The following is a 27,190-nucleotide window of genomic DNA, read 5'->3' as shown; positions in this document are numbered from 1 at the left end:
GACCTGTCCCCTGGCTGTAGCCTTTGAGAAGCAGTGGAAGGAGAGGCCGGGGCAGGTGGTTTGTGTGCCAACTCCACTTCAGTGGCTGTGGGATTGCGAGACACACACATTCCTCAACAGAAGACAAGTCTCCCCCAGTCCCCGCAGGGCTGTTCTTCATCGACACACCCAGTCCAAAGGGTGCACCTACACACAGGGACCTAAATGGCATCTGAATGTGATGGACAGTGACTGGGGACAGGTGTGGCAAGACAGTGTGGGAGCCCTGGAGCCCGGGATTCTGCTTCTCCCAGCTCCCGAGGCTGCAGAGGGAAAAGGAAACTCCTCCTGGGCCAGGACCAAAGGAGGGAGTTCCTGGCCAAGCCCCCACCCCTCCAGCTGGCAGGGCCCAGGCTGCAGTGAAGAAGGGTAGGCAGGCAGACACAGGGGCTGTCACCATCTTCACATGGTCAAGACAGCTCCCCATACTTGCTGTTGTAGAAAACCTGGCCTCCTTGCACAGTCTCCCAATCAGACCGTTGCTGTCTCCCTTGGGGACCAGGGTGCACCCTGGTCCTGTCTGCAGCCTGACCAGGTCCTTTACAGCTGCCAAGATAAGGAAGGTACTGTTAGAAGGTCAGGAAGTGAGAGAACTGGTGCTGGGTTGCAGTCTCATAGGAATCACCAGATGGCAACTGGAGCATGAAGCAAGCTCAAGGCTTTGGGAGCCACACACAGCCCAGCCTGATCTGATCTGTCCCAGGTCTGGACATGGGGCTGTGAAGAAGGCCCAACTTCGTACCCCCCAAACCTGCCTTTCTCCCTCAGGAAATGGCTCCAACATTCACTCAGTTGCTGAAGACAAACCCCTATCTGTGGCCCCTGCTTCCTTTCTCCCCGCTCCCAACTTCACATTCAGTGCATCCAGAAGTCCTGTCTACTCTGAACCCAGATTGTGCCAGGCTCGGCTGCCCACTCTTGCCCCTAATGTGGAGGGCTGCCAACCCCTTAGGCTCTGCCGAGTCCCTGTGTTCTCTGCTGCTCATCCTGCAGTCAGGCTCCTTAGGTCAGATGTGATATCAGAGTCTTCACCCAGCCTCACTTTCTAAAGGCTTCCCATGGCTCTAGGAGGAAAGGCTGAGCTTCTTCCCAGGGCCTGTGGGGCCCTGCCAGTTCCAGAGCCACTCACCTCTGCCCTAACAAACTCTCCTTTGGTTTTTGAGAGAGTGAGTTAGTTGCTGTTTTGTCTTGCACAGGGCTGAGAAAGTCTACTGCCAATCTGACTCTTTGTGACTTGTTTTTTTAACCTGAATTATTTTTTTAAAAACTACTATTTATTCAAGCAACACACACACACACACACACACACACACACACACACACACACACACACACAGCCACAAATACACTCTCATTCACTGGTTCCATCCCTACATTCCTGCAACAGCCAGGGTTGGACAGGACCAAAACTGGGAGCTGTGATTTTCATGAACTCATCTGTGCAGCTGGCAGGGTCCCAACTCCAACTCCCTGAGCTGCTTTTCAGGAGCTGGGGCTGGTGCTGGGCATTGAACCCAGTGACTCTGATATGGGTCTCGGGCACCCTAATTGGCACCTGAGCTACTAGGAGTGTGCATCTTCAGGTTGACTCGCTCTGTGCTGACCCTCACAGTGTTCTATCCTGATTCATTTCCCCCCAGGTATTCTTGCAAGGTGGGGAGTGAGGTCTCCTTTTCTTTACTGAGGAGCGCTATCTTGAATTGTAGGCTTCAGATGTTAATTCTGTCACTGTTTGCATTTCCTCCTCCAGGGATTGCAATGCTACACATACTGGTATTCTCTCCTTGTCTTCTCTAATCTGTAACTTTCTCTCGAGTTTCCTGGTCATGTGTATAGCAGGTATCTGCTATGGTAGGTGCCTGAGCTCGGAAAGAAGCAAGCTTCTCTCTCTTCTAGCTGTATCTACACATGCCTGTGAAAACTTATTTTTAGAAATTAGGCAAAAGATTAATAATGATAAATAGGACAAGTATCAAATGACAGACTTTCCAGTCTAAAGGTCCCATGAAGGCAGCTTCTCTCAAAGGCTCAAATACTAACATTCATTGATATTTCCAGACACGCTGTCTCAACTTCAGCTGTGAAGAGAGATGGACTGGTGGCACCGTTCCCAGTATATGCTGCCCTTGGGAGGATCTGCCTTTTGGCAGTTGTCACTTACGTCTTTGCCTTGTCTGTCTTGCACATGCTTGCATTTCTCAGTGGCAGAGCAGCTCGTGTTTTACTATCCACCTAATTTCTGTGCCAGTGCTGTCTTGCCAGTACCTGCTCTGGACAATTTTCCATTGTAATGTTTAAATCCTAATACCCTGTTTTATTCTTATGATGACTTTGCATGGACAGTGCTTGTTTTTGCCATTCATGATTATTCATGTCAGGATTTCCTGCACCGGAAACAGAAGGTTCTTCTGTGCGACGTGTGAGGGCTGGGGTGGTGCTGCGGTTTCAGTGTGCCCTTGGAAGTTCACAGTGCCACAGCATTGGAATTGAGACCTTTAATTAATTCCATAATGTTGTATATTGATACTGAGGTTTTATTGGGGCTTTTAACTGACCGGATCTTTACTCTGTTAGCCCTATCTTCAGACTAGAGAAGGTCTCCCCAAGAGGCCACTGAACTTATCTGGACAATAAGACGCTGGACTTTATGCTAGATATGTGGTTGCAAGGAACGAATCTCAACTGAACTTGAACTGTGGTTATGCAACAAGGTGGAGGAATCCACCATGGGGGGAGGGGTATGGGAGGGGTGGGGGGAATCCCCAGTGCCTATAAAACTGTATCATAATACAATGTTAACAACAATAAAAAAAAAAAAAAGAAGTGGCTGGGTCACAAGGGCCATCACAGGAGTGGGTCTGTTGAAACAGCAGTTCAGGTCTGTCTTCCTCTTATGCTCCCTTCTGCCTTGGAATGGGGTGAGAAGCCCCAGCACCATTTGGGATTCCCAGTCCCAGAACTGTGAGTCAAAGAGATTCCTGCTCATTCTAAGTTAATCAGGCCCAGGTATATTGTTACAGCAATGGACACAAATGAAGACAGCTAGCTTTCTTCACTGAGAAGTGATACAACATTTTGCATCTTTGGCGGCACTCATGTCTCCATGCAGCCACCTGGCTTTGGAACCTGAATCACATTGGTGCCAGGGTTGCAGTGCCCTGGAGAGTGCTGGACCCTCTCTCTGGCTCTCTCATGCAGCCACCGGGCTTACCCATACCCCAGAGTTCCCAGCTCTTCTTTCACTTTTGGACTCAGATGACTGCAAGTGGGATCCAGCATCCTGGCCCCTGAAATGGCCAGATGAGACTAACTTCCCCCTGGGGTGACTCTGACCAAAGGTTAGCAGGAAGGCACCAGGTAGGTAAACGCATGCCTTCTTCCCCCATAGACCTCTCCCAGGACATCTGTACCGTGTACACAGGTATATGTGGGTGTGAATGTATAGTGTGTATCATTCATGTATGTATGTGGTATGAACATGTACCATGCAGATATTATGTGTGTACAGTTTTATGTGGTGTAAATGTATAATGTGTATCATGCAGTCATGTATGTAGTGTGCATTTTGTGTATAAGTATGTGTGCTGTGAGTGTATAACGTGTACCATGCATGCATTTATGTGGTAAGAATGTGTTCCATGTGTGTACAGGTATATGTGGCATGAATGTATAATATGTATCATGCATGTATGTATGTGGTGTGAATATGTACTGTGTGTACGGGTGGATATATGTGTGACCTTCTGAATTCTTGATGCTGTCTGCCTACCTTAGGATGTTTATCTTCTGGGACTTTCTTTTTTCACCACTAAGTAGCACTTACTGCCTGTTATTGGCCTTTTAGAAGCAGTGCCTTCCCCACACAACAGGCCCTGGTGCCTCCAATGTACATCCCAGCACCGCTGTCTGCTGCTGTGCCTCAGCCTCCCTGGTCTGTGCTGCCACTGTCCCCAGGCCCTTGTCCTGCTCCCTTCCTGGCACATCCCCAGCATGGTTCATGCTTAGATGTGCTGGCCCCAGTGTCCAGCACAGAGCCTGTCTGAACTTCCTCACAAGCCTGGCATGGTAGCCTGGCTTGGTTTTAAGCAGTTGTGCTGTTTTTAGCATTTAAATTTAAATTATGATTTAAATGGTATCTCCCTCTTGGTTCACTCTTTCACTTAATTACCTTTTTGTTTTTTGTTTTTTGGAAAGCTAGTTTGCTGTTTGTGAAAGAATCTTCCCTCCAAAAACTAGTTCTGCAGGTGTAAGTACTTCTGACTTTCCAATCCCAAGTCTAATAGAAAATGGAAGTTAAATGATAGAACTGGTAGAGGCAGGAGCGGGTCAGGGGTCATTCCTGGGCCAACCATACCACTAACACAGCCTTTGGATGCTGGTGCAAGCAACAACCAAGCCATAATGTTAGTGACGAGAAAAGCCAGGTGAAACCAATGTGATCATGTCCTCTGGCTACAAGGATAGGCTCCTAGAGACCCTGTGGATGGCTGGGCTGTACTTGAAGGCCTTTTCATCTTAATGGAGCTCACACTACACAGTATCTGTCACTTGTGCAATTAAAAGTGTGACAGCAAAGCTCACACCAGTGACTCACTCTTACGGCACATCACAGATACCTCTGTACAGATACCTCCTGTGCTAACTTGGAGACTTTCAACTCTCCTTAAGCGGTTTTCCAGCATCACTATGCCTCACGAGTGGTGAGTTACTGAGTAAAATAAATGGAACTTAAACAAGGCAGTAGAGGCTGGCTCCAGTCACAAATGCAGTGTGGGTATGCTGCACACAGCGGGCAGAGCAGGTGCTGAGGTGTCATCATCCTACCCAAATCATGTGCCATTGAGAGCGCACTGGATCTTCATTTCTGTGAGTTTTCACTTAACAGTTTCAGACTGTGGTTGACCACAGGTAACTGAAACTGCCAATGCAGAAGCATGGTTAGTGAAGATTGATGTGGCTGATAAGGACAGTCTTATCAGTAGAGGGTAGACTACTCCGTGGCCTGGCACTGCACAAGGGGCAGGATTTACCCTGGAAGGCTGGGTTGGACAACCCCAAAGAGGACTAACAAACACCCTGGTGTCTGAGGAACAGGGGGATGGTTATGATAGCATGATTTTAAAAAGCCCTGCCATTTAAACAGCTACATGTAAATCATATTTTAAATAGACATTTAATGCATTTATTTATGCCCTTAAGAGTCTAAAGATTCAAGTTAGGACTTTTTTTTTTTTAATTCCTGGCAATCTTGTAAGGGAAACAGAGATCAACTTCAATCTAGCCCCACTCCGTTTTTGTTTTTCCCTACTGAAGAAGAAGAAGAAACCATAACAACACTAGAAGTTGCTGTCAAAGCAGCACTTGGAACACCCTCATCCAGTATTCTAGTGCCTGGGTTAGACAACTGACCCAGCTTCTGCCTCCAGCTTTCGGCTTACAGATCCTGGAAGGCAGCACTGATCACAGCACCTCTATGTGGAAGACCCAGATGGAGTACCTGGAACCTGGCTTCAGCTTTGGCATTTGCGGACTGAACCAGTGGATGGCTAGTTTCCTTCTTTCTGTCTTGGTCTCTCTCTCAAGTTAACCAATACAATTCAAATAATAATAATAAAACTTGCTAAGGATGTCCCATAAGGTCAGCCAAGGTTATCATGACCTGTTTGGCTGTGTGGTCCCCAGTCACAGTGGGTGGTTCTGGAGACTTGGGACTGGGAGGGGTGTGTCTGTGCACGGGGCGTGGTGGATTGGAACGTGTCCCACCAATGCAAAGGTGCTGGGTCACAATGGTGGTAAGAAATTGTGGGGTGGGAAACTGGGGCCAAGGATCTCATGCCTCAGAGAAGCCCACCTTCAACATACACAGGGATAACAGGGATCCACGGAAAGTTTTGACCAAGAGTGACAGGGCATGCCCCTGCCTCCCTTGCTGGCCATCTCTGCTGCATCCTCTTCTAGGAGAGTAGTGCCCACCTGGGCAGGTAAGACATCTCCAAAGGCCTTACCTGAACCCGCCTGTCCTCTATCTGCTCCAGTTCCTCCGAGGCCAGCACCATCCCACTGTCTGTCTGGTTGTCCTGTGCGGAGAGAGTGAACCAAGGCTGGGTACCACGGCCAAGGCCCTGTTGCAGGCAGCTGCCCTTAGCTAGGATGGGACCACCAGGAGCCTGTGCCCTCAGGCTCAGCACTGTCCCTGTGAAAGCAGAACTCAAATGAATATTTGGTCCATCACCAGAACAGGTAGGACAGGGTCTCTGCCATGGACAGCCTTATCCCTGGGCCAGCCTGTGCTGGGGACAGAGTCTGGGCACAAGGATTGGAGGGCACATGCCCTGGACAGTGGGCATCAGGCGAGGCATGGTGTGAACCACATGGAGGCAGGCTGCAGTCTTCTCAGATAGCAAGGTCCCCCTAGGTCTTCTGCTGGCCCCCTCTGCTGCTCCCCCTGCCCCAACCATCCTCTCTGGGTCCTCTGATGGAGGTTGATGTGGCAGGGAGGTTCTGGCTGGTCTCCTGGCCATAGGAAACTAGAACTAGGGTCTTGGGGGCTCCCCTCTCAAAGGCCTCGTGTAAGAGTTCTGGCCCTCAGGGTACTGCTGCTTTAGGAGGGAGATTCAGTGCCTTGGGTAGGGAATTGGGCCCTGAAGGAGCCAGTGTGACTCTCAAGCCCCCAGGGAGCTACATAGGAATCAGCCTGGCCCCCACTCCCAGCTTCCACCACTGTGAGCTGAGAAGACCTCTTCTCTTTTAGGATGGCAGTGTTCAAGTGCTGCATTGTCACCATGCAAGTGGACTAAGACACCTCCTGTGAACACTGAAGGCATCCCACAACCTGGGCCTGACCTTCTCTGGTACAATCTTTCCTAGTATCTCTGTCCCACTACCAGGCTTCAGATGCCTGTGGGGTGGAGTGGGGGCCCCCCTGCCCTGAAGCATACAGCCTCTCCCCTCCCCATAGCCTTTCCTTACCCCAGAGGCTTTGTAGGCTGTTGGCATCATGGGGAACTCTTCAAATGTCTTCACCCCAGAGGGACCCTGGGCCTGCACCCCTCCGGCCAGGCACCCCGGGAAGGACACACAATTGTAGTATCTATTAGGATGAAATGGAAGGTGCTGACTAAATGTACCCAGGTGCTCTCTGAAAGCTCTTTCCCTCTCCCCTCCAGGGAAGGACCCCAGGTCTGGGTTTGAGTGCTGGTCGCCTCTGATGTTTGTCCTCTGATGTCCATCGTGTGGCTTCAGAGGAAGGCCCTCGGTAGCATCCCTCCCCAGAGGGACACCCTTGCCAGCTGTGTCTCTTCTCCTGTGCAGGAGGAATCTGCTGGCACTCAGCAGTCCCTCCCTGGGCTCACAGACACTTTCCAAGGAAGTGTGTCATCACAAAGAGCCCAGCCACAAGTTGCCCTGTGCCTTGCTCTGTGGTCTTAGCTCGCTCCACTGTGGTGCCCAGTACCATGAGGCCCTTCTCTGAGCCTTGCCCATGATTTCCCCAGAGACTGGACAGGAACCAAAGTCCTTTCTTTCTAAAGCACCCAACCCAGCAGCACCAAGTGGACTGGGGCACCGGCAGGCACAGATGAGAACACTGTGTGGGTCCCTGAGCTTCTTTGAGTCCCTGAGCCCTGGGTGCCTCATGAGGACAGGAGGCACCCAATCCCACTGAGGGCCCAAGGAGGGTGGCTGACCTGGCAGCTAGGTTGTGGCGATGCAGGCTGGGTGGGCTGTCCTCCACTTCTGCCTCAACCACATGTAGTGCTGTGGTGGATGCCTGCAAGAAGCTGCTTTCCTCTGAGCTCTGAGAGTCATGAGGGGCCGGGTAACCATCTTCTCCCTCCTGGGGAGAATGGGGGAGGCGGTCAGTTTCAGGGACCCTGTACTACCCTCTATTCATCCAGCCCTGCCCATGGGACTGCTCAGGCCCCTGAGACTGAGATGGGGGCAGGATGGGCTGTGGGAGTGAGCGAGCCACTCTGAGGGAGACCAGGTTCCCAGCACAGTTTCGTGTCTAGCTCAGCAGATGCCCCCTGGACCAATCTCGTTAAATTTTCTTTTTTTGAGGTGGAAATGGAACCAAACTGCCCTGAGCCCTGAGCAGGGTTCTGAGCTTGCTCTGCCCCCACCTCCATGGAGCCCCAGGGGGCTATGTCCTGGGCAGGGTCAAGGCACAGAATGGGCACAAGGTGAAGGAATTGATAGGCCAGTGAGACAAGGGTTGCCTGGAAGGTCTGCTGAAGTGCCTGGGGTAGGAAAATGGGAGCCTGCACAGTGTGCACTGAGAGGGTAGGGCCAGTGGCTAGAGGCCTGGACATGTCACATCCTGTGCTGAGTAGTGGGTAGAGTTGGGAGAGGGCAGCCAGGGCAGGAACTCAGGGTAGGGACAGAGGACTTACCTGCTGGCCCCCTGAGGACTTACCTGCTGGCCCCCTGCTTGGAGCAGGTCACCCAAGATCTCCACTAGCTCTGAGAAGGCAGGCCTTGCTTTGGGGTTTCCGGACCAGCAGCTCAGCATGATGTGACGACTGTGGAGTACAGTTGGCTGCTGAATGAGGGTTGCTCTCAGCCCATCCCAGCCTGTGTGCCCCTCACACCAGCTCTGCCTTCCTTTAGGTTTCAGCCTGGAACACCCTCTGTCCCCAGCTGCCCTAGCTCGTAACAGACATGGAGAAATGAGCAGGTGAGCCAAGTTCCATGGGGTGAGAGACCCTGTGCCTGCACAGTGCCCCAGCCTCACCTCCATGTGCCCCCAGTCCCACCCTGCTTGGGTCCCCACCCGTGCCTGTCCACAGTCAGACCCAGGGCAGCATTGACCTCTCCTGCCCTGCCCCACGACTGCACACAACCTCACCACTGCTATGCACACTTCTTTCCCTGTGCCCAGTGGGGAGACTCACATGGCAGGGGTGGCCAGCTCTGGGGCCCGCATTCGGGTGCCATCTTTCAACCTTTGGCAGAACTCCTCGTTGATCTGCACCCCAGGGTAAGGGGAGGCCCCTGGTTGCAAGAAAGCGAAGGGTAGGGGAGCTGGCCACCAGCTGTGCAGCCCAGTCCTGTCCCCTCTCCTTTCTTAGTCCTGTCCCCGTCCTCCCACCACATGCAGAGTCCTCCCTCAGCTATTAGCTCTTCACACGACCTATTTTCTGGGGGTGACAAGAGCACCCACATATTCCAGACACATTAGCAAGGCTGAGGCCCAAGTGCCTACCCTGAGCTTCCTCCGGAAGCCCTTTTGGCTCATAGGCAGCTCTGTCCTCCCAAACCCTGACTGCTCTTTCCCTTTCATGCACCGCAGTGAGCACCATCTGTGCTGTGTTGGTCCCATTGTGATGACCTGGGGCCCAAGTCTCTTATGGAACTTGTATAAGCAAGAGAATTTGTAGAACAAGTTTGGAGCTCCCTCTAGGACTTGCAGGTATCTGGCTGTCATGTGGACCTGGGCTCAGGCCCTGGCACAGGCTTCAGTGGGTTATACCCTTGGTGGTACCAAGGTGGTCTCCAAGTTTTCAGGAGAAATGGGGGGAGGTGCTTTTAGTGGCCTGGGAGCCACCTGCCTCAAACACACTGGGCTGCTTGCTCCAGGGGTCAGCCTCCATTCCCCATCTTTGGTCTGGGCACTTTGCCTTGCACTCACCCAGGGAGAAGATCTCCCAGAGCAGCACTCCAAAGGACCAGACATCGCTCTGTGTGGTGTACACCTTGTCAAAGATGCTCTCAGGGGCCATCCACTTCAGGGGCAGGCGGGCCTGGAGGATGTAGGTGTGTCATGTGGGGAGAGGGAAGGCAAGGGGTGGAGGGGCTAAGGCTAAGCCCTCCAGCAACCCCGCCTCCTTCTGCCCAAGCTTTCACCCACTATCAGCCCAAGACAGAACTCTCCTCATTCATATTCTCATAAAAGGGTTCTGATATCACTTGTTCCAGTTCCAGACTCTCAGCCCTGCCTCCTGAGAAAATGCCATTGCCTTCCACAACTTGGAATCACCCTTGTACCAGTCCTTCCAGGTGCCATTCCTGACCCCTCTTCCTGTGGCCCCTGATGCATCTCCTCTGCCTCTCACAGCCTTTTTGGGGGGCCCCGAGGGTTGTGACTGCTCCAGACTGGCATCTGTCTGCACCCCAGCTCCCTCACTGCCTTCAAAGCTTAAGGGGCCTTCTGCAAAGGTCTGACCTCACCTCCACACAACCTACACACCCAGCAGTTACAATGAAGGATCATGTAGGCCGGGTGGCCGTCATTCTACACCCTGACCCCTGCCTGCTTTTTCTGCTCTGTCCACCCATTAGTGGAATGACCAGACAGAGGATCTGTGGCCTGAACACAGCCAGACTTCTTTCCCTGCACCAGGCCTGCCTGTCCTAGGGTAGGGTTGGGGGTGGAAGCCTCTGCTTCCCCACCCCATGGGGCAGGAGCAAACACACCGAACTCCAGTTGGAGCGCTTTGTTCCTCTTTCTTTCTCTACTGCAGGATGCCTCCGCAGCCAATGCCCTGACCTCAGATCTCAGCCCTCAGTGGGACCCGGGAGGCAGCAGCTGGGCAGGTGGCATAGCAGGCCAAGGAGCACATGTCACCCTGTGCTGGCACTTCCTGTACACTCCTGGATCGGAGAACCATAGTCCCACCTTCCATTTACCCGGCCCTGACCGTTCCTCCTCCCCATGGCCTGCACTCACGCTGCCCTTGCGAACATAGTCAGGATCTTTGTAGATGTCCCGGGCGAGACCGAAGTCACAGATCTTCACTACGTCACTTTCCGAAAGCAGGATGTTTCGAGCAGCCAGGTCTCTGTGGATGCACTAGGCGTGCAGAGCAGTGGAAGGGGCCATCAACAGAGCGCTCTGTGGTGGAGTGCTCATGCCTGGAGCTCCAGGTTGCCCCCTAAGGCAGGCTGGGGTCCTGCCTGTGCCCTGCCTGAGTCCCATTCTAGGCCAGAATATTTGTGTATCCTCAGGACATGTTGAGGAGGGGGCTTGTAGGCTTGTGGGACCACAATCAGCTTTGTACTGAATGGCCAGGACACCTCAGCAAGTCACCTCCATACTTGAAGTTACAAAGCAGGGGAGTGGCTGATGGGTCCTGGGATCCCTGTAGGGTTAAACATGGACATGGCACACCTGGCATGACAGGAGGTGGGTTTGGGCCCCTTTCTCCTCACCTTTCGGGAGGCCAGGAACTCCATCCCTCGAGCCACCTGGAAACTGTAGCACACAAGATCTTCCATGGTCAGTGGGCTCAGCCACAGGTCTTCAGCTATACACGGAAGTGGAGGTGGGCTCAGGAGAAGCCTCTGCCATGGCTTCCCTGCTCAGCCAGCCCCAAGGGGGACTCCTGCACCCCCACAACTGCAGCCTCTCTAGCTGCCAGGAAGCTCTGGGCATTGTCAGCCTCCTCCACTACCGGGTCTTTCCACCTGTCTTGGCCCTGGACTGCTCCCTGACACTGTCAGCAAACTCAACCCAAGCCAGACATCAAAACCTGCAACCTCTGACCCTGAGGACAGTCTTCAGGCCCTTACCTTCTTGGACTGGGGGCGCCCGTGCTGTCCCACCCTTTCCCATCAGGAGACGACTCAGGAGGGCCCTGTCACTATTCCTTGGACCCCGTCGATCGGCCTTGGCCCCCTCCACCATGGCGCGGAAGCACCTTCGCTGCTCAGGAGACTTTTCCTGAAGGAGGAAGAGCAGATTCCAAGGCTATCCTGTCACCACACTCTACCTGCCCACCTGCTCATAGGGGACCAACTTACCGCCAAGGGATTGAAGGCATCGCGCTTTGTGCGCAGGAAGTTGGAGAGGTTGCCATACTTGCAAAACTCCACGATCACCATGAGGGGGCCTACGATGAGGCCAGCCCCTGGTGACTGAGGGCACTGGGGTGCTAGGTGTGCAGTACTGCCAGTGCCCACCATTCCTCTATGTCTCCCACTGGCTGTCCCGTGCCATCCCACCCAGAACACCCCCAGGCTGAGCTCCTACCGTTGGGTTTGGTGCATGCCCCAAGGAGATTGACCACGTTGAGGTGGTTGCCGATGTGTATTAAGATTTTGAGCTCAGACATCAGGGCTCGGTGCTCACTGGCTGTGGCGCCCTCTGGAGGGAACAGGGCTTCAGCCTGTGCCCCAAGCCCTGCTGTCCTACCCCGCCCTCCGCACCCCCTCCAACCATGCCTCCCACACACCGTCATTTGCAGAGAGGTGGCAGGAGACACTCAGTTGACCGCACTGAGACAGAGAAGAAGGGAATAGGTGGGACATGACCCTGTCTCTGCCAGGTCTCCCTGTAGCGTCGGGGGCGGGGATGGGATTCTTGCTTGGAACCTTAACTTCCCTTCCTGGCCCTACCAAAGCTGCCCTGTTGTGGCCACACCTTTTAGCATCTTCACGGCCACCGTGTCACAGCTGCTGCCCTTGTTGATGCCGAAAGCAGAAGCTTCCACCACTTTCCCGAAGGCTCCATGGCCCAGGACTCTCCCTGTGGGGGCAGGGGTGCAGCCAGGTAACTGTAAGGAAGTAAGGGTGGGCAACAGGGGCAGCCTGTCCCAAGGGCCCGGGCTGGGACCTCTCTGCCAAACAGGAAGCGCATGGGCAGCTGCAGCGGGACAGGAGGGAGAGGACAGGCAGACAGGAAGTCCCCAGCATCCTCTCCAGGCAGGTGTGACAGGCCCACCCAGCTCCAGGCAGCAGGAAGTGACCCCTGGGGGCCTGGGAACTAGGAGTCTTGGCTGTGGCTCTGGGATGCACACCCAGAGGGACATATCAGCCAGGTGGGGGCCATCCTGGCACAAGTTCTGAGAAGTGGGTGGGGTGGGGTAGATTTCTGGCTCCAGTCTGCCCTGTGTTGGGGGGCAGGCTGGGTGCTGGCCTCACCCAGGTGTAGCCGCTCACGGGGGAACTCCCACTGGCTGGCGTCGTAGGACAGGTATTCACACTGCTCCTCCAGGGGTATCTCCCCAGGGTCCATGATGATGGACAAGTAGCCTGTCTTGATGTCGGCGTGGGCTGGCTGGGGGTGGGGGCAGTTCTTTGATTTGACCATTCTGCTTGACAAAGCAGGTGGCATCTCTTTGGGGATCTATCATCCACCCAAAGGGATGGGTTGATACTGCCCTTGTTAGAGCCTGGCAGGCAAGGACTGGAGGCTTGGGGACACAAGTTTAGGAGCTGGGGCAGGGCACTCACCCTCCGCACGTTACAGAAGATAAGGAGGAGGAGGACCCAAAAAAAGACAGCAATGACGCCAGTGCCCACGAGGATCACGATCTCCATGCTGCCTCTCTCCTCTGAGCCTGCGTGAGCAGAAAAGGGGAAGGTGCTGCAGGGTGTGCAGCGTGCAAGGGGATCCTGGCAGGACAGGTCCAGAGGCATGTGCCGCACCTCCTACGGCCACGCTAGCGGAAGAGTTGACACAGCCCTTGGCATTGCACACGCTGCATAGGTAGCGGCCGGCATCCTGCTCTCGGACGCGCTGGATGCTCAGCCTCTGGTTGGAGTCAGCGAGGTCGATTCCTGAGGCAGGAGTGAGCACAGGTCCAGGTATGTAAGCGTGGTGTGGGCCTCACTGGCGCCCGACCCCGCCCTCGGCCCGGGACCCGCCTTGCCCACCGGATTCTTCCTCCAGCAGCCGTTCGTCCTTGTACCACACAATGCTGGGCACGTGAGCACCGGCCACTGCGCACCGCATTTCCAGCGAGTCGCTCACGTTCACCAGAATGTCAGTCAGGTTCTGCGTGAGCCGCGGGGCTTCCAGGGCTGGGGGGCGGGGTGAAGAGGGGACGGAGCTAAGTGGAGCCACCCTGAAGAGAGCGCCTGGGGGCGGAGGGAGGGAGAGAGGGAGGTAGGCACGGGGCTGAAGTCCTGCAGGGCGCAGACGCCTCACCCTGCACCGACAGATACTTCTTGTGGCAGTGCTTGTCGCGGCTGCGCCGGTCCTGCACCTCGCACACGTAGTCGCCCTCGTGCTCCGGGGCCACGTGGGGGATGCTCAGGGTGAGTGTGGTGTGGCGCGTGCCCGATGCCGCCTCTTCCAGGCTGGCAGCCAGTGGTGTTGCAAAGAGGTGCACATTCTTGCAGTCGAGCAGCAGGGGGTTGCCCTGCGCGTCATGCAACATGGACAGGTTGAGGCGGTACCAGCGCAGGTGCTCATAAGTGAAGTTGTCTGCTTGGCAGCTCAGGCGCACAGACTGGCCCTCCAGGGGCTCCTCGGAGGGCTCTGACTTTATGCTGAAGCCGTCAGGGATGGCTGTGGAGGGTGGAAGAATGCCTGGGAACACTTGGGACTCTTTTGGGGGAGCTTGCAGACTTCCCTTACCAGTCTTTGTGTTCAGTTCAATGTGTGCACTGTGTGGGGGATGGCCCTCCCCACGCTTGGGTGTTTGTCCTCTGAAATCAGCCCCATGGCTTCCGCTGCCACCCAGCATCTCTCAGGTGCCTGATGTTTGTGAGTGGCTTCCCACCAGAGTCAGAGGGGACCTAAGTGTCTGACTCTCTCCTTACTACCTCCCACACCCCAGTACCAGCCTCTCCTGGATACATTTGCCTCATCAGCTTTGCCCTGCCATTTCTCATGCCCCTTGGTAGCCCTGGCTGCTTCCTCCCAAGATTCCTATGCTTCCCTTTCCTTTTACTCTGTCTCTGTCCCTCATATACCCTCCTGGGTCAGCTCTGGACCTCCTCCATGGAGCAAAAGCATGCTTGTGGGCTGCAGGACTCTGGGGCTTGGGCTGCGGGGTAGGGGGTAGGAGGGAGGCAGGGCCAGGTGGGGCTTCAGTGAACCAGAGGGCATCCTTGGATCATGCCCTGCAGGGCCGGCAGAGGATGTCATTCCATCCTATCTGGATATTGCGATCCCAATTCCCACAAAAAACAGTGGGCCAGCAGGTCTTGTCTATCTCTCTTGATTTGTCCTACAGTCACCAGAAACTAATGGGTATGCACTTTGTTTCTGAACTTGTCCCCAGGCCTGCCCAAGGGCTCTTGGGGTCACTTACTGGTCACATAGAAGTAGATGAGCCGCTCGTCCCGGCCCACTTTGTTGGAGACCACACATTTGTACATGGCAGACACATTAGCATTTTGGATCACCAGCTTGCTCACCGTCTGGGCAGAAAACAGGCATGTGGGTCATTTCTTGGGGGTCCCCCTACTGACAGGGCTGTGTGCCCACACAGGTTATGGGAAAGTGGAGGCAGTGGGCCAGACATGACTGAAGCTCTGAGCCAGGACTGGGAAGGCAAGGCCCTTAAGCAGCAGAGAGCTGGCTGCTTGGGACAACAGTTGGACAGATGTAAAGGGGCAACAGATGGACAGCTAACTCAGGCTGTTGGTGAGGTTGCAGGGCAGCCTGATGAGGACCAGAGAGGCCTGTAGTGCTGAGGAGGGGTCAGGCTCCTGCTTGAGAGTTAAACTTCAGGGTACATCGAGGGTCCAGCCACTCCTATAATGGGGTCAGGCTGTGGTCCAGGGGTAGCAGCTGGTGAGTGCTTGCAATCTATGTGCTTGCTATGCTCCTGGGGAGTTGCTAGGTGAGGGGATATTACCTAGGCATTCCAGAAGGACTCTGACTTCAGGGAGTGAGAAGGATGAAAAGCAGGGGAGGATAGAAGGCTCTGCTTACCATCCTGAGACCCCCCACCCCCACCCCAAGCTGGGCACTTCCTGGCCAGGCTTGGAACAGGAAGAGGCTCTGGAGGTGTGTAGGAAAACAGGAAGTGACTGTAGGAAGTGGGTGCCTTTGTTCAGTCCCCTTCCCCCGCCTGGCCTCTTGTCAGCATTGCCCCTCAGGCTGGTCCAGTGGCTCAGTATCCCTTTTGTGGAGACCTGGCCAGTCCCCAACCTTGTCACTTTGCTAGCCCTGGAGGCTATGGCCTGGCTAGGCATCACTGGAGCTCAGCTTTTTTGAATGGGCAGCAGCAGAGGCCAGGCCCAGGTAAGAAGAGAGGGTGTCTGTCAACTTCCTGCTTCTTGCAGTCCACGTAGAAACCAGTGAAGCAGGGAAGCTGCCTCTCCACTGCCCCCTTTCCCTTCCCCAGCCTCTTGTGGTATGGGGGACCGTACCTTGTTCTTCCCTTCCACAAATTCTGACCAGGTGTCCAGGCTTTCAATGGGGTTTCTGGCATCCTGCATGGTCACCTCCTTCCAGTCTTGGCACTGTGGCATGTGGTCTCGCTGCCGCCGGCGCCGCCGGCTGCTGTGGACCAAGAGGGCCAGGGTAGGTCAGGGCTGCGGCAGGGCCAAGCCTTGGTCATCCATAGAGACATCTCCCAACCTGGTGGGACAGGTTGGCTCTCAGGCCAGGGTGAAGGAGGTGGGTGGGACACAGGATACTTCTCAGGCCCTAAGAGCTCCATCCCTCACAGGCTGCCAGCTCAGCCCAGGTTCATGTGTGTGCCCTGTGTCCACCCTGAACTTGCCCAGCAAGCTTGCCGCAAGCCACCCTTTCTCCTTGCTCTTCTTGTTTTCTTGGAACTGCAAGCTCCTTTGCAGGCTGTGGTGCATCCCTTGCATACCTGGGCTCTCACAGGACATCTGTGGGCATCTCAGCATCCCAAGGGAGGTTCTGTCTGCCACCAGGATGGAAGCAGGCTAGACCTCCCTGCATGGCACAGACCATGGTAGTGGAGCAACCAAAGCAAGTATGTTTCAAGAGACCCGGGCTGAGTGGAGGGTCCCTTGGGAACTGTGGACATTTCAGGCCCACAGTCATCCCTACTGAGCCTGCTTCCTGGTCAACACTGGAGTGCCAGTCCCCATCTCCTGCCTGGCCTTCCAGCTTTTGTGCCTCTCTAGCCTGCGACTCAGGGTTGTCAGGCTAAATGGCATACCTGCTGGTGTGCTCCTGTTCAGTGCTGACTCCCTTGCCCACCCCTGGGTGTCGGAGTCATCTACCTTGTGCACATCCAGCTCAGTGTGGGGGCATGTCCCAGCCCTGGAGTAGGCTTTGTTGCTCACGGTGGTGACCTTAGCAAACTTGCCTGCCTTTTCTTCTGTATGGGGTGACTGGTGTGCTCAGGACACATTGTGACACTATCTGGCTTTGCCAGCCACGGCAGGGCACTGCCCTTGGTGTATGAGGGCACTACTCTTAGTGTGTGAAGGCACACCCTTGGGCCTCTTTTGACAGTGCAGTTGTGTGTCTGAGGGCTTACTCTTGAGAGCCAGGGCTCTTGGACTGATAAAGGGAGGGTCTGAGCCTGGCTCTAGGGATGAGAGGCCGTGGCTACAGCAGATTGAATGAATTAGCTTTGTTGAAATGTCCATATTACCCGAAACAATCTGCAGACTCAGTGAAATCCCAATGACACCTTTCACAGAAGCATAAAAAACAGTCTTACAAAAGACCCCAAACAGGAGAAAGAACAAGACACGGGGTGCCACGGCAGCTGACTGTCAAAGCACACCACAGAGCTGATGAAACCACAGCAGCCGGGTACATACACAGTCATGGGAACCCTAGGATGAATCCTCACCTCAGCCACAGGGGCAAAACAGAGAGCTGAGAGAGAAACCCACACATCTGCAGTCAACAGATCTGCACTAAAGTCACCGAGAATACAGTTCCTTTTGTACCTGAGCCATGGAAAACTGGAAATCCACACAGCAAAGAATGAACTAGATCTGATTTCACCAGCGTCAAAAATCCACTCAAAAGGATGAAAAGATGTGAATGTGAGACCAAAACTAGAACCCACTGGAAGGCAACAGAGGAATGCTTCGTGACATGGCCTGGGTGAAGATTTTATGGATCAAAGCTCAAAAGAAATTATAGGGCTCAAGTTCACAGCAGAGTTCCCTGTAAAGGGAACAGATAAGGCGTGGGTGATGGGTAAATGAGGCTGGGAACTGGCCTGGCCATGAGTAAGGGGATAGGACAGGGAAGCAGAGGATAGGATAGAGAAGCCATACTTACAGGCTGTGCTGGGTAAATGTCTTGCAGGGTGTCCACGGTCGCCATAGCCACTGGACACTGAGAGGTTGTGGCACCCCGTAGGCTGTGCATGTGAGGGCCTGACGGCTATGGTGGGAGTAGATGCTGGGTGAGGAGGCCTCCTTCTCATGGATGTGGGGGGGCACTGTGGGGCACAGGCAGGCAGCTGGTCAAGTTGGCCTCCCCCACAACACCCACATCTGGCGCCCTGCCCCACGTACCGTTCACCACCAGTTCCAGGCTGATGTTGCATCTTAGGCCAGCTGCAGAGTTCCATAGGGCGAGTGTGTAGATGCCCGCACTGGCTTCAGTCACGTCTTTGAGTACCAGAGCATGTGGACTGTGCCGCCCAGGCACTGCCTTCCTGTCTTTGTACCTGGCCCAGGAGGGGGTTCAGGTAACAGTGTGGACTTTGGCCCAGCTCCAGCCAGCAGTCCCATTCCCTTCCACTGCAGTATTTCACCTTGAGATCCACAGGACCCCTCTGGACACCAAACTCAGCAGCCAAACAGGTCTCTTGTGTAAATGGCGTAGGAGCTGCATGGAACCCATGAAGTTCTCCTGCCTGTGTGTTTTATGTCAGGAGATGACTTGCTGACACAGTGTATATGCTATGTAAAGGCAAGCCGTGTTGTGTAGGGAATAATGAGAAAAACCTGTGTGTTTTTCTGGTGTGTTTTGTCTGGTACAGACAAAAGTACTGACTATCCCTAGGGGTTGAATCCACAGATGTGGAACCCATGGCAGGCCCATGTTTAGTGATAGCAGGAAGGGAATGAGAACCAATTTGCATATCCCAGTGGGCCAGGTTGCAGCCGAGGGCTGTTCCTGGGGCAGGCCAGGAGGGCTTGATAGGAGTGTAGGTGAGGTGGTGGATGCTGACGGGCCCTGCCTGAACTGCCTGTGCTCACAAGCATATAAGCATGAGGCTGAGTGTCTGGGAGGTCCAGTTTCAGCCCTGCAGCCTCCAAACCCTTTCCACACATAGCCTGTGTAGGGCAGCTGCTTTCCTCCTGCCCCACCTGTGGTTGTGGCCGCCTTCTGCTCCTGCCCCTCTTAGTCTGCTACACCCGATCTGCACACCAATGGCAGTGCCCTTAGCCTTTTCCAAAGTTAGGTCTTGCGCAAGGCAGCCCGGTTCCTTCCCTGTCTGCCTGGCTGTCTGTACTTGAACCCTCAGGTCCTGGTGCTTTGCTGGGACGTTCATCCCCATTTGGGGTGACTGCACAGTTCCCTCCCCTTTCCTGGGGTTGGGAATGTTCCTTTCATCAGAGAAGTCTCCCTGGCTATTTCCATATAATAGCTTTGCTATCAGTGCCATGGTTCCTGGGTGTAGCTGTTGGCTTGTCCTCTGCCTCCTGTCATACCCACTGAGCCATAAGCCCTGGAGGCAGCACATGGAGATGCTTTACAGCCTGATGCCCGCTGTGTGTGTGTGTATGTGTGTATGTGTGTGTGTGTGTGCATTTGAGGCTTCACATCTTGATGGGAGCTTCCTCCCAATCCTGAGCCACATGTTCTATAACCCGAAAGCTGGAGACGACCCTGCTGGGGCAGGGGCTTCTGGCTCTGAGAGCAAGGCACACTGCTCCGCCAGCGAAGGTCAGCAGTGAGAAACCCTACTCACTTCTGTGATGCTATAACTGGGACTCAGGGATGTGATGGGCCTGGAGTCACACAGCTAGTAGGCCAGGCAGGGGGAGAGCTGAGACTGTGCTGGTGCACAGGGCTGTAGCCCCTATTCTGTCACCTGTCAGTTCTGCAATCGCAAGCACAGCTCTGACTATCATGAGCTTCAGTTTCCTCATCTGCAAATGTGAAGAATGAAATGCACCTTGCAGAGGGAGTGGCACCCAGTGGGGCATGCCATGGACTCTAGTGGGGCTGAGGAGTAGCCTGCCTGCCTGATCCTGAGAGCTTCACTCTGTGCACCAGGGCAATTCTTAGTGGCACAAAGGTACACCGGGCATCTCCAGAGGATCCTATGTCCATGGCCTCAGAGGGTTCTCCCCAGGCCTAGGACAATCAGGGCCCCTCTTAGAAGCTTGCCTCCCACCTATGATCAGAGCAGGGGAGACTGACTCAGGATGTCTGGGCCTCTACTTGCCTATACCAGAAAAATTTCCCTGCCAGGAGGCAGTGCCCCAATCTGGAAGGGGTGAGGCTCTTCTGGCTAGAAGGGAGAAGACAGCACAGGATGGGGCTCCAGGCTCATGTTGGAAGGTGACTCCCTGGCCTGCACTACAGGGGACCTATAAGCTCAGCTGCCTGAGAATGCCGGTATGGTACTCTGTGGGGAGCACCTGCTGATGTCAAAGTTGCCACTCAGGAACTCCTCACTGACCCTGGCACACTCTGCAGGGGCAATGCCACTCTCTCAGATCAGAGATCTGGCAGCCCATATGTTCTGTTGTTGACTGGACAGGAGGGTCCAGGTGGCCCTCAAAGACGAATGGGAGACTGAGCTACCCATGTCACAGGCTGCTGCTTATGTTTCAGTTGCCTAGGGCCCCACCTTGGGAGTCTCGCCACACAGTCCCTAGCAGGATTCAGCATTGGGCCTGGTAAGGGCCTGCCCTCATCCCTATCCATATTGGGCTGGGCCTGCCCCGTTGGTGAGGGGAGGGTACCAGGGTGCTTACCACTGGAACTCGGGTGGGGGGTAGGCTGCCAGCTTCACGGGTAGCTTCACTAGCTCATCCCCCACTGTTGCCTCTAGGACCGGTCCTTTGAGCCATTCCACGCTGATGAAGGGCTTTTCTGCCAGATAGGAGGCATCGAGGTCAGTCTTGGGCTAATCACTGCTGCATGTGGAGGCCCCACAGCCAGACACAGCCACACTGCTGCTTGCTGGGCTGTCTAGCATTTGGGATCTGGGCAGGGATTCTGCTTACTGCCCTCCCTTCCCCCCTGCCATGACCTTTGACCCCAGACTCTGCTGGACAAGGACCCTGGTTCCTGGGATGTCTATGGCTAGGCCACGGTGAAGGTGGGTGAAAGGGCACAGTGAGGCTGAACCCAGGCCTTACCATGCACGATGACCTCAGTGCTGTCCCGGAAGCGTTGCATGCCGTTGTTGGCCTCGCACATGTATGGGCCTAGGTCACGTAGGCTGACGTTGTGGATGGTCAGGATGCTGGACAGCTCTGTGTGAGTCTGCTGGGAACGCCGCTCGGGGACCCACTTACCCCGCTCTGCCTGCCCGCCCCAGGGGAAGCCTGGGGTCAGTAGGTGGGCCTCAGCAGGGCTAACCCACGGAGGGCATGTGCCCAGTCCCGCCAGCGGGGGTTGCAAAAACCTCAGACCCAGACCCAGAATCTTCCTTGGGGTTGACAAATGTCCCCATTGGTCTGGGGCTCCTGGGGCTGGCCTGCTTCTTTCACACAGTGGCCCAGAGTGTAGCAGGCCGCCGAGCTCACCTGCTTGCCTGGGTATTCCCAATCAAAGGTGACGCCCGAGTTGAACTCGGCCCACACGGTACAGTTCAGGACCAGCTTCTCCCCAACCAGCAGCTCCAGGGACTTCTTAGGGAACAGCTGAATGTCATAGAGCTCATTGCCTGGAGACACAGGTATAGTGACCCCCAGGACCCTCATGTGGTGATGCCCCCCAGAGCACCAGCTGGGACAGTGGGTGAGGTCTACCTGTGATGTGCACCAGGAAGGGGTTGGACAGAAAGTCCTGGCCACCCCAGGTAGTCTCACACTGCAGGTAAAGGGCATCTCGCAGCAGTGCTGTTGGTACTCGCATGCCTTGGCGGTCATCCCACACCACCTCCTGCCCGTCGGGCCGCAGCACTGAGCTTTGCTGCAGGGACATGGCAACTCTCAGTACCTGGCCACTCTCCCACTCCCAGAGTTGGGGCAGGAGGACCAGATCCCCAGGTGGGGGCAGTACCGAGCGCAGAGTGACATTGAGGCCAGGCACTGACACCAGGCAGGGCACCCACATGGAGTCCTTCCTGTTGACCAGGAGCGTGTCAGGTTTGTTGATGAATGGCTGCTCAAAGTCTGAGGAAAGAATGTGGTGATGTGGGGGAAAGCAGGGGCTCAGGGGACCTCCGGCTGGGTTTGGGCAGTGGGATAGCCCCTTGGGACTTGCTGCTGCTGCCCTGAGGACCTGCCACCCTCTGGAGTGAGGCTGCCTTCCCTCTTGGCAGTTCCAGAGTCAGCGGGCTGGCAGGAGAGGACGCAGAAGCCTGTCAACCTCACCTCTCACGAACACGTAGGCACTGGCGGCTGTGGTGCCCTCGATGCGAGCCTTGATGTATTTGTAGTAACAGCGGTAGCTGCCTGTGTCATTGCCATGGGCCTCACGCAGCAGCAGTGCCTTACAGTAGGGCCTGGTGTCGGTGCCCTCACAATCTCGTAAGATGCCTGTGTCTTCACTGTCCTTCTCCTCTGTGGTGAGTGCTCCCGGAGCCCCTGGCCAGGCCCACTCGAGGGGGTGCTGCCCTCTGGCAGAGAACCAGGGAGGTCAGAAAAGAACAGTTCCCAAGGAGCCTCCCTCCAAGGGCAAGCCTTGATGAATATTGTATATCCCTGCAAATTAGATGACCACACCCCTAAGGCAGGAAACTCTCGGATTCCCTGGGGCTGCATAGAGCAGCCTGGATCACAACCAGGGCTTCAAGGAATCAGAAAGAGCACCTGTAGGTGTGGGGGAGGCAGGGAGAGACTGGATGCATGCAGGGCTTGCAGGCCACAGGATCAGGTACCTCCTGCCTTGGGGGAGAAGCCTACATACCTGCAGGAGATGGACAGACTGTCACCTGTGTCAATGACGTGCACCTCATCTGTCATGTTCAAAGTTGGGGGCATCATGGAATAGCCACTGGCCAGGCCTGAGGTGGGAGACCAGGTTAGTGTGACATGGCATCTGGGGCTCACACGGAAGTGTCAGTTAGGTGCTCTCAGGCTTTCTTAGGCCACAGGAGCAGTTATCAACCAGGTCAGGAGCAGCATGGTTTTGCCATGCGCACCCTGGGCAGAGCCTGTCTTGGCAGCAGATAGCCATGCTCCAGGTAAGCCATGGCCAAAGCCTGGACTGGCCCAGATACCTGGCTCCATGCAGGCGGTGGTGCCAGCAAGAAGGAGAGCCCCAGACTCACTCTACACAGACACCATGGCTCCATGCAGGCACCGTGACTGCTTTCTTGAACTCCAAGCCTATACAGCCTACCTGTGAGTGGCTCTTGCATACCCAATCAGCCAGGTATGGGCTTCCCGGTCTGCTCCCTGCCTGTGGCCTCACCCTTGTCCCAGCCCCAGGGTGTTCACCTCATGGTCATCCTTTAGAGTCCATTCAGTTTCTCTCCACCTTCACTGCCCCGACTGTGTATCCCCGCCTTTTCTCTGGGCTTCTCCCTGACACCTTATGTCCTCCCAGGTTCCCTCCTCATACACACAGAAGGGCTGGCCTCAACTGCAACCCATCCTTGGGAGGTACAGGCTGTCTGGGGCTCTGCCTTCTGTCCATGGGTGTGCATGAGGACAGGTGTGCATCTGTGCCGGTCTCCTTGGTCTGGGTGTGAGTCACTGTGTATTTGGGAGCATCTCTGTGTCTATGAGCCGTGTGTGTGGCTTTACATGTGAACAGGTATGCATGCGTGTGTGTTACCAGCCGGGCTGTGTGCATGCAAATGTACATGTGTGTGGAGAGTGGGGCCAGACCCCGCAGGAGGGCTGGGCTTGGTGCTCGGGCAGATGCATCCTGTCAAGCCAACCTGAGACAACAGGAAGGGAGGACTCTGTGGCCAGAGGCCCAGATCTGTGTCCTGCCCCTCCCTTGAAGTCCCTGTCCTGAAGGGGTAAGGGGAGGGAAGAGAGAATCTAGTCTCTTGCCTGCAGTGTTTTCTAGTGCCACAGGCCCCTTGGGGTTCAGGATCCCTGATTCCTGCTACAGAGAATGGAGGGTGAAATGAGAAGACACATTCACCCTGATTCCAGTTACTGTCCAGGCAGCTGGCACCTGGCCCAGCCTTCACTGTCCACAGACACCTCATATTGGCATGACCTAGGACACACACAGCCACTAGGCAGTACCTCCCTCCTTCTTAGCCAAACCCTTCTATGCCCCACTGAAAGGTGGGTCAGGGTTGGGAGACCATCCCCAAGCCCTCACTCCACTGTGTAGACTGGAAACTATGCTATCAGTCCCAGAAGTTGGCTCATCATCTGGTGGCTGTGGACACTGCCACAGTCCTCCCTGTGCTTCAGTGATGGATGCTCCTGTCTGAACCTAGGCCAGGGCTGCTCCCAGGGCTGCTCCCAGGGCTACCTTGTCTTGGGGTATCATAGTGGGAGGGGACCGTTGGCATTGCAGCCTCCCTGGACACATGTACACCTGACCTCCCTGGACACATGTATAGCTCCTAGCACAACTGCTCTGGGACCCTTGAGAAGAAAAAAGTGCCAGCCATGATGAGAAGCTGAGCCAGAGGCCAAGGAAGCTGGCACAAAGAATGTTCCCCTCTTGGCACTGAGTGGTGAACAGGAGTTCCCATTGGGACACCCTGGAGTGAGAAGGCCTTCTTCCAGGCAGTGGAACCTGAATACCACCACACCAGGCAGCCAGGAGGGGGCTGCATGGGGCAGGAGTGGACAGACGCTTGCTCTCTGAGTTACTTAGAAGAAAGACAGTGGCATGTGTCTGGGCAGTGTACTCTTGACAAATCCAGGTAAGAGTCAGAAGCACGAAGGGTGAGCACCTGAGAGGAAAGTTGTTAGGGGGCCATGCATGTGTATGGGGAGCCAGTAGCTCCCCTTCTTTGCACAGCAGGTTTCTGGGCACCCCTGGCAAGTGTCAGCCAGGGGGCTGGGCCATTGTTGACCAGCTTCCTTAGGTAGCCTCTCCGTCCATCCAGCTGCACTCAGAGCAGCATGGACTCCTGAGTGCCAGCCTTGTGCTCTCTTGCCCTGAGGGCTTTGCCCCCTGGGAGTTCTTCACCTTCCCTTGAGGATTCTGCAGCAGATACCCCTGCCTTGTGGGAAGTTGATGTTACTCTGTTGGCTCCTATCTCCTCTGCATCCTTGTTGTTCTACAGTTATATAGAACACACATACTGAACTGTGGTGGTCAAACAGGGGCTCATCTTTGTAACCCCATGTGCAAAAGGCGATCAACATGGTCCCATAAATGGCAGTGTAGCTGATGGATCAGTAGATGGGCAAATGGATAAGTGCAAGTGGAGATGAATGGAAGAGTGGGTAGGCAAATAGGTGGGTGGGTAGAGGGGCAAAAGGATGGATGAGTGATGGGAGTGCATGGATAGAGGAAGGAGCCTCACACCCACCTGTTAAACCTGACTGTTTAATAGGACCACTACAAAGCCTGCCAGCCCTTTCCCCGACCCTTGTAAGTTTTCCTTTGCCCTGACTTAAATCAGTTTGTCCTCTGCCTTTGCCAGCCCTCCACAGGGCCCTGTGTGATCAGTGGACTCTGTTATAGAACCTGAGTATCCCTCTCATCTTCTCTGAAGCCCTTGGCTCAGGTCCTGTGCTCAGCCACCACAGCTCAGGGGGAAACTGTCCTTCCCTTCCCAGGCAGCCCTTTCATGCTTACTGGGGACAGCAACCCCCCTCGCTCCATGCACTTGTCGTCAGCAGCAGTGCTCGTCACTTCCCCTCATTCATTGTTGACTCCCAGTCCAGCTCAAACTGTTCTCTGTGATGTCATCAGCCATGCAATGAGTCACCAGCATACTTGGCTCTATAACTCTCCTCACCCTTACCCCACCATGCACTATCACAGGCATCCCTGGGTGCCACCGTCCTGAGTTCTCCTTCCTGCTGCCTCAGTCTCATCGGGAGCCCCTTTCCTCAAACCCACCACATCCTTCTTGAATTCTACTTTCAATAACTCTTCCTTTGACAGCCCCATCTCCCATGGGATGTACCATGGGTAGCTACTTCTCCTTCTGCTGTCTATTCATTTACCATCACATCTATCAAGGCAGAGGTATTACAGGGCCAGTTGCTTCTCTCCTATTGGGACTTGCACAGCTGTACCCACCCACATGGCAGCCAGAGCCCCTGTTGCCCTCCTCCATATAGTTGTCTGTAGTATTTTAAAAACACAAAGAGGACATAAGAGGCTTATTGAATCCCACTGCAGAGTGAGGCTTGGGCCTGGTCAGTTACACCCCACATTCATGTCCTGCAGCCACCCACCATAGCCTGGACACTGTTCCACCCCAGGGCCTCTGCACACGGCTCACCCCCTGGCTTCCTTCCCTTTCCCTGTCTGTGGCTGCTTTTCCCCTCAGGCCTTGGCTTAGATGTCACCTCCTTACACCCTTCCAACACCAGTTTCCTTCAGTCTGCAGTTCAGCCCCTGGGTGCTCACTTGCCCTTCTGACCATGGCTTGTGTGCTCCCATTGACTTCTCTGTGTGCCACCTTGCTGTCCCCAGGGCAAGGACAGTAAGTACTGGCACAGGTACTTACAGACTCAGTAAGTACTGAATGAATGCCTGCATAGGCAGAGATTGGAAGCACAGATAGGAGGCTGGGCAGAAAAGGATGAGCCTGGGAGGGGTGCTCCCTGGTGCTCCCGGCTTCGCTCCTGGCTTGGGATGGCCCAGCCCCCACCTGCAGCCCTGGAGCAGGCGCATCCTTCCTGCCTGGCTGTTGTCTGTCTCCTCTGTCCTTCCCTTCCCGCAGCAGGAAGCGCTGTCATCCTGGCCTCTGCCACACTCCGCATGCCTTCCTGTTCCTGGCCCGGGAACTGGCTTCTTCCTTCCCCCCAGGGCCTGCGGCAGAGGGGCCCAGGCGGGCGCTGGCTGGGGTCAGCGGGCCAGAACGCACGCCTCCTCTCTCTGTGCTGTCAGCAGCCCTGGGACACCCTCTGGCCTGGGGCCATGGGGACCTGAGTGTCAGCCACAGGAACAGTGGACAATGGAAGTGGTGCATGGGGGTCCTGCAGCCTCCCCAAGGCAGTGCCTACACCCCTTGATGATGGACAGGGAGAGTGGGGGTAGTCTGTCTGGCTGGGTGCTGGTTGTGAGCCAGGCACCATGTCCACTGATTCCCCCATAGCTTGGGAGCCAGGAGGGAGGGCTCACAGCACTGTCCATATGTGAGGAGACTGAGGCAACAAGCCTGGCAGTAGCAGCCGGCTGTGGCTGGGCAGTGTCCAGGCCAGCCCTGCTGGGGATTCCCCAGGACAGAGGGGCTCAGAGAACAGAACCAGGGCCCCATGGTGCCTCTCAGGCCCTTCCTCATAGGAAAGTCCTTGC

At 55.2% G+C, this 27,190-nt stretch overlaps 1 protein-coding gene across 1 annotated transcript in view; it reads right to left on the bottom strand.

The window, feature by feature from the left end:
* Positions 1-362: 362 nt before the first annotated feature.
* FLT4 (fms related receptor tyrosine kinase 4) overlaps positions 363-27,190 on the bottom strand; it is a 32,017-nt gene continuing 5,189 nt past the window's right edge. The window contains exons 2-31 of the mRNA XM_040964476.1: positions 22,700-22,796; positions 22,165-22,409; positions 21,851-21,963; positions 21,598-21,760; positions 21,373-21,512; positions 20,983-21,151; positions 20,596-20,713; positions 18,175-18,329; positions 17,936-18,098; positions 16,084-16,213; positions 15,018-15,126; positions 13,907-14,269; positions 13,633-13,779; positions 13,405-13,536; positions 13,210-13,316; positions 12,898-13,033; positions 12,398-12,502; positions 12,008-12,121; positions 11,779-11,867; positions 11,548-11,698; positions 11,188-11,282; positions 10,706-10,828; positions 9,668-9,779; positions 8,931-9,030; positions 8,453-8,558; positions 7,725-7,873; positions 7,009-7,129; positions 6,051-6,116; positions 3,351-3,365; positions 363-605 (exon numbers count right to left, since the gene is read on the bottom strand). Coding sequence (XP_040820410.1) covers positions 450-605; positions 3,351-3,365; positions 6,051-6,116; positions 7,009-7,129; positions 7,725-7,873; positions 8,453-8,558; positions 8,931-9,030; positions 9,668-9,779; positions 10,706-10,828; positions 11,188-11,282; positions 11,548-11,698; positions 11,779-11,867; positions 12,008-12,121; positions 12,398-12,502; positions 12,898-13,033; positions 13,210-13,316; positions 13,405-13,536; positions 13,633-13,779; positions 13,907-14,269; positions 15,018-15,126; positions 16,084-16,213; positions 17,936-18,098; positions 18,175-18,329; positions 20,596-20,713; positions 20,983-21,151; positions 21,373-21,512; positions 21,598-21,760; positions 21,851-21,963; positions 22,165-22,409; positions 22,700-22,796 — 3,989 coding nt within the window. The 3' untranslated portion in view covers positions 363-449. The remainder of the gene's footprint in view (positions 606-3,350; positions 3,366-6,050; positions 6,117-7,008; positions 7,130-7,724; positions 7,874-8,452; positions 8,559-8,930; positions 9,031-9,667; positions 9,780-10,705; positions 10,829-11,187; positions 11,283-11,547; positions 11,699-11,778; positions 11,868-12,007; positions 12,122-12,397; positions 12,503-12,897; positions 13,034-13,209; positions 13,317-13,404; positions 13,537-13,632; positions 13,780-13,906; positions 14,270-15,017; positions 15,127-16,083; positions 16,214-17,935; positions 18,099-18,174; positions 18,330-20,595; positions 20,714-20,982; positions 21,152-21,372; positions 21,513-21,597; positions 21,761-21,850; positions 21,964-22,164; positions 22,410-22,699; positions 22,797-27,190) is intronic.

This window comes from Ochotona curzoniae, unplaced genomic scaffold (assembly GCF_017591425.1).
Source record: "Ochotona curzoniae isolate NIBS_2020 unplaced genomic scaffold, NIBS_Ocur_1.0 scaffold_3554, whole genome shotgun sequence".
Classification (NCBI taxonomy): Eukaryota; Metazoa; Chordata; class Mammalia; order Lagomorpha; family Ochotonidae; genus Ochotona; species Ochotona curzoniae.
This window is presented reverse-complemented; position numbering and strand designations above follow the sequence as displayed.